At 48.1% G+C, this 19,103-nt stretch overlaps 1 protein-coding gene and 1 long non-coding RNA gene across 5 annotated transcripts in view; one reads left to right on the plus strand and one right to left on the minus strand.

Annotated features, from left to right (window-relative positions):
* BRPF3 (bromodomain and PHD finger containing 3) overlaps window positions 1-19,103 on the minus strand; it is a 33,510-nt gene that overhangs the window by 13,089 nt on the left and 1,318 nt on the right. For 3 of the 4 annotated variants that reach the window (XR_012062177.1, XR_012062178.1, XM_031688461.2), the window contains exons 2-9: window positions 15,366-16,845; window positions 12,376-12,532; window positions 9,880-10,011; window positions 7,756-7,884; window positions 7,166-7,478; window positions 6,134-6,436; window positions 4,018-4,527; window positions 1,039-1,132 (exon numbers count right to left, since the gene is read on the minus strand). Coding sequence is in view for 2 of the 4 variants with exons in the window: in XM_031688461.2 (XP_031544321.2) it covers window positions 1,039-1,132; window positions 4,018-4,527; window positions 6,134-6,436; window positions 7,166-7,478; window positions 7,756-7,884; window positions 9,880-10,011; window positions 12,376-12,532; window positions 15,366-16,819 (3,092 nt within the window). In the remaining 2 variants the exon portion in view is untranslated. The remainder of the gene's footprint in view (window positions 1-1,038; window positions 1,133-4,017; window positions 4,528-6,133; window positions 6,437-7,165; window positions 7,479-7,755; window positions 7,885-9,879; window positions 10,012-12,375; window positions 12,533-15,365; window positions 16,846-19,103) is intronic. The other variant, XM_072945127.1, reaches the window with a different exon arrangement.
* On the plus strand, window positions 16,177-18,343 carry LOC140687711 (uncharacterized). Its single transcript, XR_012062179.1, has 3 exons — window positions 16,177-16,271; window positions 17,195-17,266; window positions 18,270-18,343. It is a non-coding gene; the product is annotated as an uncharacterized lncRNA (long non-coding RNA).

Genomic DNA, 19,103 nt, shown 5'->3' on the forward strand with positions numbered 1-19,103 from the left:
TCTATAATCTTACTAGAAGTATCTGGTAAGATTATGAAATCTCTGCCTCTTCTCTGTGTCTGGTAACTGTGTTTTCCCAACCACTCCTCCTATATCTCTAGAGCTGCAACATGGAGGGAGAAAGCTAGGACATTTCTAAGGCTCGGTGGGGAGGAAAATCTTAAAGGAGCCACTGAAAGCTGGGCCCTGCCACAGCAGGGGAGCAGTCCAGGCACAAGGGGTAGCTGGGAGCCTCCCATAGCTCCACCAGCAGCTCAGCGGCCAGGACAGAGTGCCAAACAGTCACCTAACCTGCCTTGGAAGTGCTTCAAACACAGATACTAGTCTTTGGGTGCTGCCATGAGAACTTTCCTCCCCTTTAGTGAACTCAGGATCCATTCAGCAGCCATGTGGAGGGACCATATGGCCAGCCTTCAGGACAAGTTATTTTTCCTCTGTGGTCCTGAGAGTCTCTCATTTCCAAGGGTCCCACACTCCCTGGTGTCTTGCAGAGCACACAACACACAGGAGGGACTCGATAAACTCTTCAACTTCGAAGAAACTTGAAGGTTCTGGTCTCAGAAACCCTTCCTTCAGGTAAAAGAATGGAAAAGAAACCCATCCTCTCCTAGCTCAAGGATGGTAAAAGAGCTGGGGCCTTTGTCTGACTAAAAGGCAATTCCAAATTTCTTATCTGTCCATTTTTTATTCCCCTACCAGACCTCCAAAGAGGCCACTGCTATGATGCCCCGAAAGGCAAAGGCCAAAGCCATGTCTATAACTGGGGTATCTAAATGGGTGAGGGGTGGGTGGTGGGTGGGGACCAGCTCAAATGTTAACTTCATGGGGCAATAGACTCAGCTATCCCCACCCTCTCAAGCCAAATTCAACTCCACAAACCCCAAGGGTCATGCTGTTTCCCAGGAGCTACCAGACACAGGCCTCAGGAAATAGCAGAGATGGGGGGAAAAAAAAACCAAGATAAGCAGGAGGAGGTTCAATCTGTAGCTGAAAGGAAAATAAATGGAGAGGTGGCAGAGCTGCCACAAGTGTTCTTACCTGCAAGCTTCAAATGTCAGTCCACCACTGAGACCCAAACTACATTCTGAATCAGACCCACTTTCGGTGTGCTTTCCAAAGCCGTTGGTCACACCTGCCAAGGACACACAGAGTGAACCTGAGTGCAGAAACCCCCTCTTCCACTGACACATGCCGCAGTGTGAGGCAGCTGCCTTGAGAGGGCTCAGCAAGGAGGGCTGGAGAGGACAACTGGTCCTTCCTCTTGGGAAACAGGTCTTGGGTGATAGTGAGAACCTGATGAAGCTTTGGGCGAAATGTTGGCTAGGCCACAGAGCAGACACTGTATTTTCCTTCCCATCCTTATGGGTTTTTTGGAAGGTAAATAGCACCCAGCTCATTCCAGTTACTGTCATTTCTCTACAAAGGGAAATACCAAGACTTCCTCACACTGGCTGGCTCACAAGTCCCAGGAACTGCTTCTAATTTCAAGCCTCAATTATCAGGGAGTCTCCTCTGCCTCTTGGGGAGCCCACCCACATCGCCTCTTTGGATAAACACTCATTCACCCTATCTATCACACAGCCGGCAACAGCTAACTTCATTCTTTTGGGATGGTGTCAGGGGAGGTTGGGACAGGATAAGGGCTGTGTCAACCACACCCTGAAATATCTAGCAGAGCTAGTCAGAGTTGAGGATGGGGGGCACTTTTCAGCAGATCTAAAGCAAACCAGACCTTCCTGGGATAAGGAGTCAGATTCCTTGGTTTTGGCCTGGGCCCTGAAATATGGATCCCTTTTCCTCTCTAAGCCTTGGCTTTTCCTTTTGTGAAGTGACAGTAGTACTTCTTACTTATGGAGAATGCTACTAAGTATCGATGAGGGAAGGTCTGTTTATAGCAGGGAGCCCTACAGAGGCAAATGAAGACTGGTCACCCCAGGGACAGGAATGTGACTCTCATCTACTGTGGAGGCTTTAACTCTCCTATCTATCCAATTCCCAGCCACAATCCAGAATCCTGTAAGTCTCATAGCTGAGCCAAGAGCTCAGGAGCTCTAAGTCACATATATGTTAGTCAGAAAACTGAGGCAAGTCACATCTATAAGAGCAGGTGTCTCAGCCAATGTACCTGGATTCTAACCTGGTTATTCCTCTAACATTATGATCTCGCTTTAAATCACGGAAGCCAGCTGTGTCTCAGGTGCCTCATCTGTAAAGGATCAACATCTGTTTTTCTGAGACTCCTCTAGGGTTGTGTAAAAATATTCCTGAGTGCAAGGTAGCTGGGATGGTGGAAGAGAAAGAGATTCTAGCAATAACCCCATGCAGCGGGCCCTCTTGGCTCCATGAGCCTGATATCTAGATCTACTTCCCAATAGCACGACTTTTTAATTTTAGTGCACAGTGTTCTCAGTGCTGTTTGGCTGTGCCTGACACAGTTCAAAGGATGACAACAATAACCACTACCATCTACTGCTATATCCCAAGTGCTTTATGTAGGCTATTTCAAATCCTTAGAGCCCTGCAATGTGGATATCACTGGCCCCATATTAGAAATAAGGAATAGGCTCAGAGAGGTTGATTAATTTGCCCCAGAACACACAGCTGGTAAGAAGAGGGGATTTGAACTCAAGTCCGCCTAACTCCAGGCCTCAAGCTCTTGACTCTTAACACCAACCTACTGTCCTAATACAGGGAAGCTTGGGCCAGACAGGATGGAAAGGTATTGCTGGCAACAAAGTGTTAGGCAGGAAGAGAGAAAAGCATGTGCTAGCCACAAAGCCCAAAGCCACCACATAACAGGACATGAGAGGGACACGAGGAGCAAAAGCCAAGAGCAGGCCCCTCCCTGCCAAGCCAGCCAGCCTTCCATATCTCACCAAGACTATTCTGTCTGGCAATGGAGGTCCTGCACATCCTGGCCCACCTTGCCTACAGCGTTGGCTCCTGATGCTCCAGGAAGCCTCTCTCCAAACTGTTCCTCACAGGGACTCTGTCCTTGTTTCCACACACCAGGGCCTAAGCCTTTTACTCCGCTCTACTGTCCTCACCCCCAGGGCCAGCTAAGGCACTGTCTCCTTGTGAGTACTTTCCAACTTCCCCAGCTCTTACTCCTTGAACACCACTAGCAGTGCTGTCACCTTACACTTAACCACAAACTATCCAGAACTGTGACATCTCTGCCTCTCGGGAGACCACCTAGTGTCCCCAGTGGACTCTTTCAGAGTTGGAACTGAGTCTGACTTAGTTTACTACCCACCAGTGACCAGCTTGCACTGAACATGCAGTAAGAACTCTTCAGTGGCGAGCCCCCATTACTTGCCTTTGGAACCTCATCTCCTACCATCCCTGGCTGACTGTGTTGCAATCACACTGTTCCTCAGACATGCAAGCATGTTTCCACCTCCAGGGCCTGTGCCCTTGCTAGTCTATCTTTTTGGAACATTCTTTCCCCAGATACCCAAACAGCTCACGCCTTTAGCTCTTTCAGATCTTTACTCAAATGTCACCTCCTTGGAAGGGCTCCCCTGGCCACCCTTTCTAATACCACCCCAGCATCCCCTATTCCCCTTCCCTGATGGACTTTTCTCTATAGCTTCTAATATAAAGTACAACTTACTCATTTGCTTTTAACCTACCTATCCTACAAGGGAGGAGATTTGTCTGTTTTATTTATTGATTCTCACTCTTATATTGAAGGGCCTACAATAACACCTAATATAAATCTGAGAAATAAATGAACTAAAACAAAGGCAAGAACCATTTCATCATATATAGCATTTTATCCCCCGGGACAAAGAAAACCCCTGACAAAATCTGGCCCTGTCAAAACACTTGCTTAAAGCCCATTTCCCCAGGCCATTAACTGTGTGCCAGGCCTGTGAACTATAGGGCCCTCAGTGCTATTACTGGCATCCTCAGGGGCCATTAGGGAGGCAGTCAACTGGGGGAGGGGCTGGCTGGCAAGGCAAAGCAGGAAAGCAGATGAAAAGTAGCGAGAGAAGGCACAGGAGAGGTCACCTGTCTCCTCCTCCTGCTGCGGGGACCTCTCCCCTTCGCTCTCACTACAGCTCCTACTCCTCGGCCGCTTCTGGGAGTGCCGTTCATCCTCTATGCTGGTAGGAGAGGCAGGAGAGCCCACTGCACCATGGTCCTCGCCGTTCTCCAGTCCCCTATCTGGGCTCCTCTGTAGCTTCACCCCATTCTTGGCCTTCTTGAAGAGGACTGATGTGCGGCGCCCCACACCACTGAGTGGGGCACTGGTGGGGGATGTATCGGGGGCCATGAGGGACACTCTACTGATGCCGTTGTCACTAAGCAGGCGTTGTAAGGGCTCGCTCCCTAGCTGCAAAGGTGATTTTTCCAAGAGCTCATCTTCTTCCACCTTCCTGGGCTTCAGGAATCGGCTTAGAGGTTTGCTATCACTGATGGGTTTCAGAGTGGGGGGATCTGGAGGGGATTCTTGCTCAGACAAGGAAGGTGCAGGCCCAGTGGGCTCCAGAGTTGGTGGGGGAGGCAGTTTAGAATCATCTGTTAGAGAAAAAGAGAACCTGCTTGAACATTTTAGAAAAAGTCTGCCGCTATAAGTCAGATAATGACACTGATAACTAACAACCAAAAGCACAGGCTATTAGAAGGCGTGAGACGCATGCCAGGTCTTAGGTCTGAGGCAAAGAGGATGTAGGACTAAAATGTGTCTACAGTAGTAGTTCTAGACTCTGGCTATGTATTAGAATCACCTCAGAAGTTTCTTAAAAATTCCAATGCCAAGGTCCCATCCCAGACCAATTGAGACCAGATCACTAAAGATATACATATTTTTTTTTGAAAGATTATCAGGTGAGTCTGATAAAGTCAGGGTTACAAACCACTGCCCTACACCACAGAAAGCCTAAAACCCCCTGCTTAATCAATAGTTAGGTAAGTCTCAGCCTCACAGATTAGGGATCTACAATTCTCATTAGACACAGATGTTTTCCCATCTGTCAATGTATTTCATTTCAGATCACCCAAGTGAAGCAAGCAGGACAAGCAGAAAGAATAAGTTTACAGATGTGGAAAAATGAAAGTGCTTCCCAAACACGTCTGTTCACCTACCACCTTGAAACTTAAAAACTGAAACTTGTGAGACAATTTCCCTAACCTGAATCTCTGGGAGGTGAGGCCTAGAAATTTCTTGAAACCTCTAGAAGTTGTTGCAGCAGGTCCACTGGGCATGATGGCACCACCTCAGCCCAGGAGTGGGGATGGATACAAGTGGCATGCTGATTGCCATATGGGGAGTTGAGAAGGGTCACAATGGACACGAAGCCCTCTAATGCTAAATGTGACCTCTCAGTCTCATTCCTGCTCTCCGCCAGCCTAAAATAAAATAGGCCATTCCCTCAATTTGGCCCCCTTTCCTCTGGGGATAACTCCCAACCTTCTGGACTGTGCAGATGAGAGGCCCTCCCAAGCTGTAGGCTCAGATCCAAGGGCTGGTATAAAAGAAGCAATTCTGCCCCCAACAAAGTGGAGAGGATGGAAAGCAACTCAGATAAGGCCCCTGGGTCTCTGAGAACCACTTCCCCCAGCTATCTTTTGTAGTTTTGGGCTCTTCTGCTTAGGCATGGGCCTGCAGACTTGGCCAGCTGGAATAAAAGCCATGATCCCAGACCATCTTTACTTTTTTTTTTTCCATTCCCCAACACCACAATCTAACCTGCTCTAAGAGCCTCTCTATATCATGGTATAAGATGAGCTAATATTTAACTGGTATGTACAATATGACCATATCAGGTGAAAAATATTGAAATACTTCTTTACTAGTTAGCAAACAGCCTCTGGGCCCCAGCATCTGAAACTCCCTGAACCTGCTCACAATTGGCAACTAAATATCCCTATCAGTGGCTCTCAGGAGCCCCCTCCAATACAACAGCCAACATCTACTCTGACTGATGAATTTTGGTCTCTACTGATTGTCAAATACTTTGATATTATCCCTAGGTATGCATGGAAGTGTGACCCTCCCAGGGCTTCTGTTTGCCCACAAGGATCAGACCTAAAGTTGGGGAAGGATGCTCCCACGATGGGATTTTCCCTTAACCCTCCCTTACTCTGGCCCCCAGCCCCTTGCCTGCCCGTGAATGTCTCTCACCTCTGTCCCCATCGTCTTCTGGCTCCTCCTGTGGGGCCTGCTCCAGCACAGCCAAATCCCCCTGAGGCCCTGCTGGCAGTTCCCCATTGGACACAGTCTTGTTCAGCAATGGTAGCTGCAGTGGTGGTGGCTGTGCCAGCTTCTGCCGAAGGGCATTGATCTCCCGGCGCAGCAGGCGGACACGGCGGGTCCGGGCCCCACTGGACCGCATGGCACTCACTACGTCTAGTTTCTCCAGCAGCTCCTTCAGCTGCACCTCTGGGGACAAGTGGGCCCGGTTTTCTGGGATGAGGATGTTGTCCACTGCCAGGGAAAAGGGAGGACAGAAGGGGCTGAAGGACCTGCCCAGCCCAGGGCAAGGGGAAGGGAGGGGGCTGATTCCTTTGGATGCAAAATATTCTCCCGTAATGCCTGGGCCACTGGCTTCCAGCAGTGTCACTGTGGGGCCTTGGCCCTGGCCAACACCACTGCCCAGAGGGCAGACACAGGGACAAGGTCAGAATCTGGGAAACATCTGCAGGAAGCAGTTCACAGTCATGATTACGGGCTCCATGGAGCAGACACGAGGCAGCCTGGCAATCCTCCGGCTGTGGTGACTGGCTGCTGCCATCAAGAAGCAAAAAGCAGGGGCAGGTAGAGTGGGGGTCTCAGAGGCAATTCCATTTTTCTGGTCCTCTACCTGCACTCTTCTGAATGAGCCAGACACCCACAGCATTGCACTCCCACTGCCCTATGCTTCAATGCCACACAGGGGGAGTCCAGGAGAGAAAAACTCCTGATGAAGCTTTAGCTTTTCAGATAGCTAGTACCTGATTCCTCTCTTTCCTACTTTTCAAGTGCTCCGTGAATTAAACTCAAACCTTTGAAACTATTCCAGCCACAAGCACGTATATCCCAGCCTGTGCCTATCCCTAGCTTTGCTCCTGGAGTCTACCCTATTGCTCCAAGGCCCACCCTGATCTCTGGCTCTCTGGGCCCTGTACCTGCGCCTCCTCATGCCCCCTCCCCTCCCCACCTGTTCAGGCTTCTCACCGTCTTCCCAAGAGAAGCGGTAAAAGTCCTCCAATTTGGGTGACTCGGGCAGGTGGGTGCCCCTCTCGGGGTCATAACCGATGTTCTCTGCCTGCCGCCGGGCGTGCCGCAGAATGGCCCCTCCCAGGTCCCGCAGGCGGACAGCTGCTCGGTGGAAAATTGTGTCTTTAGCATTATACTTCATGCAGTTGGTAACTATAAGGTTAAAGTCCTCCTCAAACTCCTCCAAGGTGCGGTACAGATGGGACTCCAGCTTCCGCCTCATAGTAGAAAAATCCATTGGCTTGGATATGAATTCCAGGTAATCTGGAACCTAAACATATAAAACCTGTACAATTACAACAACCATTTACTAGCCAAACAGGCGCACCCTTCATCAGTACTCTTGCCTCCCCGTTTTCTGGTCTGGCCATGCTGGGCTCACTCGTAGTCCCAGGGCCCTGGCCCACCCTGGCCTACTGAGCCCTCACCATGGATAAGTCTACTAGCCTTGCCAGGAACCCCTATGGCCCAGCCATCTCCTGGCCTCCTCACACCCTGTTTCCATTTCAGGAGGGGCTCACTGCTCAGAAAGTATAGGGGGAACTTGCCTCACTCAGGTTGACAGGTTCAGCGAAGATGTGTGCGGGATCCTTCTCCTGTAGCAAGTCCAGTGTTGTCCTCAGCAGAACGTTGAATGGCATCAGCTCCAGCTCCATGGCAGCCTGCTGCACCTTGACCTATGAGGAAGGTGGAGAGACATCAGGACATCCTCCCAAAGTGGCACCAAACTTTTTCTTGATAACCTGACTTTCATCAATCACGTACAAATTTTTACAGGATATGAAGCTGACCAGTATTTGAGGAGCTATCACCCAACCCTCAGTGCAGAAATAATGACACCAACAGCGACCACTTTGTAAACTGTTCCCATATATTAAGCACCACACCAAAGCTTATGGTAATAATAGCTAATATTGTACTTAGTCCTTACTAAGTGCCAAATTAACATTCACACACAAATGAGGTATTTTACAAAGAGGAAACTAAGACAAAGAGACTAAACAAGTGACTGATCCAAGGTCACACAGCTATTAAGGGTCAGAACTGGGATTCACAGAGTGTGCTTTTGACTACTAAGCCTCACTGCCTCTCTACTTACATCACCTCAGTCAATCATCACAATAGCCCTAAAGGAGAAACTATTACCCCCATATTACAAATATGGAATCTGAGGTTTGAAAAGAATATGATGAGGAGTTAGTAACCCAAGGTCATCTGGCTAGAAGAGAACAGACAGGATTTAAACTGAGGTCTAACTTAGTCCAAGGGCACACTGATGACATAAAATGTACGTTGGGCCAGAATTCCTACCTTGCGTGCTGAGATATTTATCCCACTGGCCCCTGGTAAGTCTGGACCAACTAGAGTGAACAGGACTTCTGGACTCACCCGTCAGGCAGCAAGTAGCCTGACATATTTGCAGCAGTATGCTGTACAAATGTTATTTTTGATACGTGCCCCAATGTGAAAAGGTTGGGAAGCCATGGATTAGACTAAGAGAAGTTCCTATCTCTTGGCTATATTAAAACAAGCCTGCTTATATCCTCTGCCTGCTTCCTTTCCCCTTAGGTTCTTCTGAACCAAAAATGGGAAGAAAAGCTCAGCTGTGGGACCAGCATTGGGACAGCACAGACGGTTCAATCCATGGACAAGATCCTGAGATGTCCTCCATGCCCACCCTTGCTAAATATGGAAAGAGCTGCCCAGATTCAGATGTGTAAATTCAGGCTACAGGTCCATGAAAGAAGGACTTGTGCTGGGGCTGAACAGTGAAGCAGAGTTTGGAGAAAGAGAAAAAGGAACATCTTTAACCCAGGCGTGCGAGTAACAGCTGTTATTCCTGGACCAGATAGAACAGTTTTGGCTCATCATCCATTCAATTAAGAGTTTTTGTTCTCTGTCATGTGCAGAGTGTCACAGTGGACACTTCAGGGAGGCAAAGACCATCAATACGGATGATGACAGCAGCTGACACTTCTATAGCCCTACTATGTGCCATGCACTGTTCTAAGCTATTTATATAAACTAAGTCATCTAATCCTCATAACCTTATAAGGCAGATTCTATTACTATCCTCATTTTATAGTCAAGGAAACTTAGGTATTAAGGAGATTAAGCAATTTACTCACTGTCACACAAGGAGTAAGTGGCAGAGTCAGGATTTAAACCCAGGCAGTCTGGTGCCACAGCTCATATTCCTAACTCCTATGCTACACTACTTACCTCAACATTCCCCATGCTCAGAGGCTTAGAATCTCCTTCAACAGAGGTTGGAAAATTAAAATGATTCAAGACAATAAGTTTGTAAGGGCCAAGTGAGAACTCTCAGAAGCTTCCAGGCCAAAGGTTGCCACTGATCACAACGGCCTGAGAAGCTTTTCAAAATACTCAAGGACAGGCTCCCCCTGAGATTTCCTAAATCAGAAAATCCAGGGATGGGCCCAGGCATATGATATTAAGCTTATGCTAGAGGCCACCAGTAGCTGAAACCCCAAAGTTCAAAGTTATCAGCAGCATCACACCCAAGGCAGAGTAGACAGGCCCTGAAGCCCACAGTGCTGGGCAGAAAGGTGAGAAAGCTGATACCAGGCAGGGGCTCCTGGGTCTCCTAAAGCCACACTGACAGTAGGAGAGAAACATCTTGAACAAGAGCCCTGGGGACTCCTCCTTACCTGCTCCCGCTTGAGCTTTTCTCTTTTCCGAATCAGCTCAATTAGCAGCCGAGCCCGCTCCAAGTCGTGCCGGAGCTTCTGCCAATATTTCAGCTCTTCCTTCACTGCGCTTGTCTTCTCATCCTGCTCTCGCTGCAGGAAGGATGGGAAAGGAAAAAGGAACTTTCCTGCCCAAAGTCCTCTCCCTCCCTGCTCAAGCCTCATGGGGCCTCAGCAGGTAAGAGCCCTGTCTCCTTTCTGGACGCATGGTCCTGGAGAGCCCTTCCACTCCCTCTATATCCCATGCCTTCCTCCTTGCTTCCCCAGCCTTATAACAATGTTTCTTCACTGTAGCACAATAACCACTGCTAGCCTGAGAGCTGGGACTGCTCTCCCAACCCCCAGGGACATCAGGGAGCAGATGTGCATCCTCAGGGCTGGAAAGAATTTCAGAAGGAGGCTAATAGATACCTAAGGGTGGAAAGAATTTCACCGTAGAGCTTTGACTTGGCAAGGAAACAAAGCAAAGTTTTTACTATAAGCTTGTACTTAACTGACTTGAACACACTTTAAAACACCGCCACTACCACCACCAAAATCATGATTCCTGCCCTAAAAGAAGTCACAGTGTAGCTGAGGGAAGAAAAAGGTCCAGGGCTTGATGCACAAGGGCACAGCAGCATAAAGACAACAAAAACTGAACAGATAAACTGAATATAAAATGCTAAGAGGACATAAATTAGACAGGATCTCAGTGGGTTGAGGTTAGGTCAGGGATTCCTGGGAGAAGCAATCTTACTAGGGTTTTCACATGCAGTGATGGACATGGATGAATGAAGCAGTTAAGAAAGCCCTCTTCTGGAACTGAAGGGAGCAGAGGGCAGAAGCAGGGGGGCAGAATTGGTGATCCTTTGCTTTTTAAGAAAAATGGGCTGGCCAGAGCAAAGAAACTGGAGAACCACAAAAGCCAAAGAAGACCCAAGATCCAGCTAGCAAAAAGCGTGGACATGGCCTCTGTGGAGAGGGAGAATATATGCTGGAAAAGGAAATGACAGGATGGAAAATGGTTAAGTAAGACAATACCAGTTGTAGAGCAAAGAAAGAATTAGAGGCTAGAGACCACCTAGAAAGTTACTGTTGAAATCAAGAGGCGGGGCGGGATGGGTGAGCAGAGTGGCTGTGAAATGAAGACAAAGGGCAATATACTGATAAATGCCCTGAAAGAGATCGGGGGATGGTTAATTGCAGCTTGCTATGGAGAGAAGAGTCAAAAGTAACTCCAAGGTGGGGAACATCTGAGGTCAGAAGGAAGAAGAGTTCTATGACAATAATGGGGAAATATGTTTACGGAAAGAAGATAATGAATTCAGTTTCCAACATCTGAGTTATAGGAAACAACATCTACATGGACATCTATAGTTCCTCTGCCTCAGAGGGACTGAGGACAGAAAAAAGGGAGGGGACAAGACAAGAAACCTGAAGCTACTGCCACACAGTTATTGACAACTATGAAAGTGGACAAGCTCTCCAAACTGACAGGCAGGCAGCAGAGCCCCCGGGAATGTTACCATAAAGGAGGAAGAATTAGGATCAGCACAGGGTGCAGTTAGAGGTATAGAGGAGGTGGAAAAATGTGTCACAGAGAGGCTCTAAGACAAAGAGATCATGGTGTCAAATGCAGTCCAATGGTCTATAAGTTGAGAATGTGAGGAAAGACTTGCTGGGCTGGGAGGGGGTCACTGGTGTTCTAGAGGAGGCTACAGGGAAGCAGGCAGACCATTTCAAGGAGAGATCAAATATATACCCTCCCTTCAGGACTTCAGTTACAAAAAGCAAAAGTGAAATCAGACAGAACACAGAGGACACCAGAGTCATGGAAAGGCTTCCTTCATCTCTGAAGTAGTGGTATGGGAATACCTAAAGGTGGAAGTAATGCAACAAGTGAAGGAGGAAAGAGATTAATATGTTACCAAAAAAAAAAAAACCAGAAAAAAACAAAACAGTCTCTCAGGAGGCTTCTATTGATTGTCTCAAAAAATACTAAACATGCAGCAACTCCAGTTGCTAATGGCTGAAAGGCCACCACAGTTGGGCAGGCTGCATGCTACAATTTAGATGGTTAATCTGTGTATTTTCTATGAAATTTTTTTTTGGCAGACAGCAGTATAATGTCTTGAGGAAAGTGCCCCTTTTCCTAACTCTTGCAACACAGCTGCCTGACTCTCCCAGCCTTCTTCCTTTCCATCATATCTAAAAGGTTTCCCTCCACACAGGGCAAGTTGGGCTTGCTCTCCACTCTCCCCTAGAATTTGCTCCAAGCCAAGCCTCTATCACCCAGAAGTAGATGCTGTCTGGTCTGAAGAGCTCTACAGTGCTGGAGGTAGCTCCTGGGATGGAGCACCTGGGTGATGGCTATAGGCAAAGCTCTGCAGAGTGCTCATGGAGGGGCACACCAACCGTCTCTCCTTCTTCACTCTCCACCTCCCTCCACTGTCCTCAAATCACCACTTCACCTACCTGCTCGGCATTCCTTTGGGACTGCAGGTGAGAGTGCAGGCGCCGGATGAGGGGAACACCGTTCCGCGCCTGCCGCTTCAACAGCCAGTAGTTGTGAAGCCGCTGCATGAACTGGTTTTTCCTCTGAAAGGAGAGACCACTACAGATCTTGTTCAACCTTGAGTAGAGGTACAGGGAAGTGAAAGACAGGGTCAGTGGGCAGCCCAGATTACAGCCTCCTCTCCATACTCTGGTTCATTTCTGAACCTTACAGAGGAAGACAGAATAAAGTAGTCAAATGCCTCACCTCAGAGAAAGGCTTGAAAAGGACAGCAAAGTTAAGCAGCTCAGATTCAGCATGAGATATTTCACTTGATTTTCCACCTCCTGCCTTGCAGTTCTGATCCACCAAAAGAACCCTCTGCCAGGAACCCTGATCTTGCAGTTCTGGACTCTGAGAAACAGGCCTGTGCCCCAACACCTGCCCTCTTCTCTTGAGCAGCAAAAGAGAACAGGAACTTGAGTAAGCTGTAGGCAATGTGGTCACTATTACCTGCCCCCTGTGGCTAAGGGTCCCACCAGACCAGGGAGTAGTCTACAGCCAAGTAGGAATACAGCAGGCTACAGCTTTCTGAGCCAAAATGCAACCCCTTGGAGTTGTCTGACCTCTGGCTTTTCATTAAAAAATCTCAGTAACCAAAAATGCCTAATTTTGAACCAAATGGAGGGGGAGAGGATATAAAGGTGTAAGAAGATGGAGAATCTGAAAACTTATTTGGCTAAACTACTCCAAAATAGACTTGGGGTCAGAATTTAAGCCAATAACACATGGGGGGGGGAATAGGTGGGAAGGGAATTCATGAGAGCCCATAATCTCCACCCTAATGACAATACTGTAAGGTGGGTCACATTATTCCCATGTTCCAAAAAATGGAAAGGCAACTTAGGAACAGAGGCTGATAAATTGTCAAAGTCACTAATGCAGCTAACAAAATGGTGAAGCCAGGCAGGATCTGAACCCATGATCTCTCTGTTAAACCATGCTGTGTCCCCAAATTGGCTCAGTGTTCCTGTGGTATTTCCACTGAAAGGAAGATAAGTAGGGCTAAACAAGAAGATGGACACTAAGAAGGATGTTCATGTCGAGCTGGACACTGCTCACCTAGGCCTTGTGTCTTTCCATGGTCAGACATCCCTGCCCCAAAGCCAAGCTTACAAAGTCAAGGCCTAGGCCTTTCCCCAAAGGACAGATTCCCCAACCAACGCCCATGCCAAGCACACCTGCCCAGATGCAGGCAGCCCCCTCCCTCTACAACCCCTTGGCCATGGAGGGTCCCAACAGCATTTGTGCAGGTGGGGAAAAGAATAATAATAATAAAATAGCAGCAGCAGCAGTAGCCACCATTTATTGAGCGCTTACTATTTGCCAGGCACTGTGCTGAGTGCTTTACTCACATTATTTCATCTATTTCTCCCAATGACCTTATTAGGTAGGTTCATTTACAAATAAACTATGGCTGAAAGAAGTTAAGTAACTCATCATATAGGTAAGATCACATAGGTAAGTAGTGATAGAAGCAGGATTCAAATGCAGGTCTGTCTGGTTCTTAGCCACCATGCTGTGCTGGTCCCTGTAAGACACCACCTATGAGAGCAGACCTGACAACCAAAAAGTATAGCCCCAGGGCATAACCACCCTGCAGAGGGGAACTAAGCAAGAACCCACTCACCTAAGGGAAGAGGGGAGCCTAGAACAGTTTTGTGACTAGAAGACCCATTTCCAGTTGACTGATTCTAACTCCAGCCATGGCTCACAAGAGCCCCTCACCCCGATCTTCTCTGCTCATGTCTCCTTTCCAGACTGACAGGTCTGGATGCCTGTTCTGCTCACATACTCCCCACTGCCCTCTAGTACTTTCTCTCTATCCTTTACATCAAGGAGACAGACAGCAGGAGCAGAACCTGGAAATGTCATAAGCCCCAGCTGTGGTCCAAGGTCTGTCACTTTCCCCTGGTTCCTTTCAGCCCTTAGAACAGGACTTGGCATATAGTAAGTGCTCAATAAACATCTTGTTGAATGAATAAAGGAGTGAACAACTTTACCTCCTGTGGCCGCAGTTTCTTCATCTAGGGGTGTGGGAGAAGGTGCAAGGACTATGTTAGATGAATAATCTTCAAGATACCTTCCTGCTCTAACACTGTATACTTTTTAATGAACATCATCAGTGTGATAAGCCTTCGCTGGAAAATCTTCCTTGATTCTTGCTTCTCTGCCTAGCTCCCATCCCTCCAACTGCTCCAGCTACCTCTCTGATGGTTTAAAACAGGTACAACAGTTTCTCCACAGACTCAGTGGGGGCCAAGGTAACTTAGCTACACAACTGAGCTGAGTAATCTTCTTTCCTCTAACTCTAAAAGCTTCTCAGGAGAATAGTGTATCTTCCCCACATGACCATCCCCTTACACAAAGTCCCCATTATTTCCAGGACAGAGACTTCGGGACAGCAGATACTCATACTGACCCCTTGAAACAGTAGTTCTCAATTGGAAATAATTCTATCCCCAAAAGGGTTACTGGAAACATATGTGGGCAGCATCTGAGGTTGTCACAAAGGCCAGTTAATGATGATGGGAATGCAAATGACACATATAGGCAAAGACCAGGGATGCTAAACATTGAGAAATATACGGACAGTCCTAATAATTAATTACCATCCTGTCCAAAATTCCACTTGTGCCCTGCTAAAAAATACTGCCTTAAACATCCTGGGTTTCTAAGTAATTGAAGTATCTGTCTCACTCTGAACCAAAGGAAATACATTGCTCTGAAGGGCACAATCAAAACCACAAACCAGGCCAGGCGAGCCCAGGGCCCAAAGGAGAAGTCTATATTTGAGAGCACAGAAGAGAACAGATATTCACCAACCTTGGGGAAGGAAGCCTGGCTTAGGGCCAACATCAGCCCAAGAAGAAACCACAAGTTCCTGGGAAGCCCTCCTGGGCAGGCTCACCTGTAAGAGGGTATCTGTGGGACAGCGACCATGGGGACAGTGGAGGGTGTCTCTCGGCCCACTTCCTCTGGCTCCTTCTTGATCCTTTGCTTCAAAGTCATCTTGTTCTTCTTGGACACTCCCTTGAGGGAGCTGCCTACCCCACCTTGACCTTCATCTTCCTCCTCTTCTTCTACCTCATCCTTCTCCTCCTCCTCCTCCCCACAGCCCTCCTTCAGCCCTTCCTCATCCCCAACCTCACTGAGGCTTCCAGGGGAGTCACCCTTCCTCCTAGTAGTGGCAGCACTTGGCGGTGAGTGGGCCTCACAGTAGGCGGTCTTGCGCACTGTGAAGATGGTGCCATTGAGGCTGGTCTCACGCATTGGCTCAATCTTCATGAAGAGCCCAGCTCGCTGTGCACACGTCACGTGGAAGGCTGTGTAGCAGTTCACCTTATGGCACTGGATGGCTGCACCTAGCCCCTTCTGCTTGCAGATATAGCAGGTTAGTTTCCAGCGGGCAGGCGGGATGTTATCAATACCCTCAATAGGCTCCAGGAACACAGTGTTAGCAAAGCAGACTTCAGGAATCCAGATGGCACACACCACGTGGGCCCAGTGCCCATCGCTGGTCTGTTTGAAGGCGCCACCCTTATTGGGGCAGAGAACACAATCCACAGGCCGGGAGGGAGACTGTAAGCAGCAGCGGCATAGCCACTGGCCCTCGGGGATGTAGGGGACACCATAGCACTCCTGGTGTACAGCCAGGTTGCAGATGTCACAGAAGAGAATGACATTGCTGTTGTGGCATTCATCATCCAGGCACACGCAGCAGAAAGCATCTTCATCAATGAGTGACTGTTGGGCCCCACTGCTGCGACTCTCCAAGTACGACTCCTTCTCAAGTCGGTCCACCAGCAGCTCAAAGGTATCTGCCGACACCAAACTGTGCCCATCTACTCGCCGCTTCTCATTCACCATGTCCAGCCAGGCAAGGTCCTCCTCATCCATGTCGTACTCTACCTCTGCATCCAGGTCTTCAGGTGGCTTCTCAATGTAGCGGTAGTAGGCAGCAGGCAGCGGGGGTGCCTCTGGCTGGCTGCCTGAGTCCACCATGCGGAAGCTGGGTTGTGGAAGGTGGAAGGAAGTGCCGGATGCATGCTTGGAGCAGGACTCCTTCTTCTTGCCCTTGGATGAGGGTTTTTTGGACTTGCCAGGGAACTGAGGCTGCTCACTGTTTTCCTTGTTACTATTGCATTCCGTGATATCCTGGGCAGTCAACTCATCCTCTGTGATGATCTTGAGTGGGTCGTAGATGCTGATACGATGCAAACGTCCATCAATGTCCACCTCAACAATCCGCTGGGCCTGGGCATATGTCAGGGTCTCCCGGGTGGGTGAGCACTTCAGACTATAGGGGGATGGCGAGCGCCGGCCCTCGGCATTCTGCCGCGACTTCCGGCGAGGCTTCCTCATGGCACCTGGGAACCAAAGGGATAGGCCTAAGGAGAGAAGGCCAGGAGACTGTGAGTGATCTGGATGTTCAGGCATGCATGCAATCATTCACCCTTCTATCTGATCAAGTAGCCACCAAGCAAACTGGCTGTTCCCTCTGTCTGAATATCCTGACCCTCAGACATCCAGATGACTTGCTCCTTCACCTTCTTCAAGTTTTTCCACAAACAGTGCTTCTCAGTGAGACCTTCTCTGACCATTCTATCTAAAATTGCAAAACCCTCTCCTCTACCAGCAATCTTTCACCCTGCTTTTTTTTTCACTGTAACACTTACCATTGTTTACTGTGCTATGTAATTTACCTATTTCTCACGTATGTTTGCTTCCTTCCACTAGAATGTAAGCTCAATGAGAGGAGAGATTGTCACTGCTGTATCTTCAGTACATGGAATGGTGCCTGGCTCCTAAGTAAGCACTTAATAAGTATTAGTTAAATGAAATGAGAAATCAAACACGCATGATCCCTGCCCTCAAGGAGTTGTCTGACTGAAGGGACAGAGAAGTAAACAAATCAGTACAGTGCAACATGGGGAGAGATCTAATGTCCTAATGATGTACATAAGGCTGTGGAACAGCTAATTATGAAAGAGGAGAGGGTGGTTAGAGCTTTAAATAAAAAAACAAGACAGCATCCATTTACAAGCTTTGTACATGAACGATGGCCCCACTGGGGAATCAAAAATCCACAGGTCTAGAGCCCTCTCCGAACCTATCTTACCATGATTAGAAACCCCATCCCCTGACCATGCTGGGGGTGAAGGGGTGAAGGCACCTAAAATGTCTACCACTTGTGGTCTAAGGACTTCAAACTACCGTATGCAAGGTTTTGTCTGCAAAAGGTAGCATTCAGGATGCACTGGCTAGTGCACATCTCTAAGCAGAAACCCTGGAAGCTCTGGGAGTGGTCCAAGTGTCACTGAAGTTATAAGTGGTCTATCTGGGACCCTCAGTGGATCTAAGGCCAGGTTAACTGGGGCAATATCTGAGGTAAACTTTCAATGCATTCTGTTACCCCAAAAGTCCCTCTCTCCCAAAATATACCCAGTCTATCCTTGTGCAACAAAGAGAAAGCTCTAAATTTTTCTCACATCATTCTCTGGATGGAGGGAACTATGACAAGCTCATAAAGAGCTGTGGTAGGCAGTTACTGAGACCATCAGTACCAGGAAAGACCTTTGGGGATATGGTGTCCTGTGGTATGGGCAGAGACTGGAAGAGTATGAATAGGCAGAGGATTTCAAGGAGAAAAACAGAATTTGTCACCCTTGCTGTGGGATCTACCACCTTTATCTATAAAGAGGAGATGGTGATAATTTAGCACACTTTTACAAACTACAAAGCCTTTTTACTTTTAGTATTTCTCACAACTAGCTTGGAAGGTAGAAAAGATATTCTCATCTCCATTTTACAGTGGAAGAAACAGAAGCTCAGAAAGCTGTCACTCAACCTAAAACTAGTAAGTAATAAAGCTACAATTCAAACCTGGATCTTCTGATTTGCTCAACTCATCTCCCTGCGATGTAAGAACACCAGAGATACCATGGTCGGGTACAAAAAGAGGCTCTGGGGTTATCTAGGTCTAATCTTGGCCCTGTGTGACCCAGAGAAAGTCAATGAATCTCTCTGTGCCCCCATACTCTATCAGTAAATGAATTTAATAAAATTATCACTTAAGGGTTGCTATTTGTTAATAAGGTATTACGAACATTCTTATTTAAAAGGCCTTCCAAACTCAAAGTGTGACTCAAACAAACAAACAAAAACCAACTTGACTGAGGAACAGTGCCAAGTAGGCACACACCCCACTTGGAACTAAAGGAAACAGAATCATCACAGGAATCCTGTCTAGGTTCCAGCGGCCCTTGGCTACTACCCGCCTAACAAATGCCAACTCCCTGGGGGGCAACCTGGGCCAACAGACCTACTTTATTGCCCCCATCCCTTCAAGGGCATGGAGACACTTGCAGAGGTGTGAAAATCTACCTCAATAGTAACCTGAAATAGTTCTGAGAGGGGGTGTGGCCCCTCCTTTGTTAAAGCCACTGTGTATTCTCCCTCCCTATCGCTACCTAGGCAGCTCGTAGCAGGTATCTCAACTAAGCAGCAAGCATCTACAGAGAGCTCTGCTGTGCTACCCAAGCCTCTATACACTGGAGGGAAAACTCTAGAAGGGGAAGGAAAATGCTGCTGAGGAAAATGAAATCAGTTTCGCCCGCAAGGAGCTTACAGTCTAGTTTTTTGGCGG

Source organism: Vicugna pacos, chromosome 20, assembly GCF_048564905.1.
Source record: "Vicugna pacos chromosome 20, VicPac4, whole genome shotgun sequence".
Taxonomy (NCBI): Eukaryota; Metazoa; Chordata; class Mammalia; order Artiodactyla; family Camelidae; genus Vicugna; species Vicugna pacos.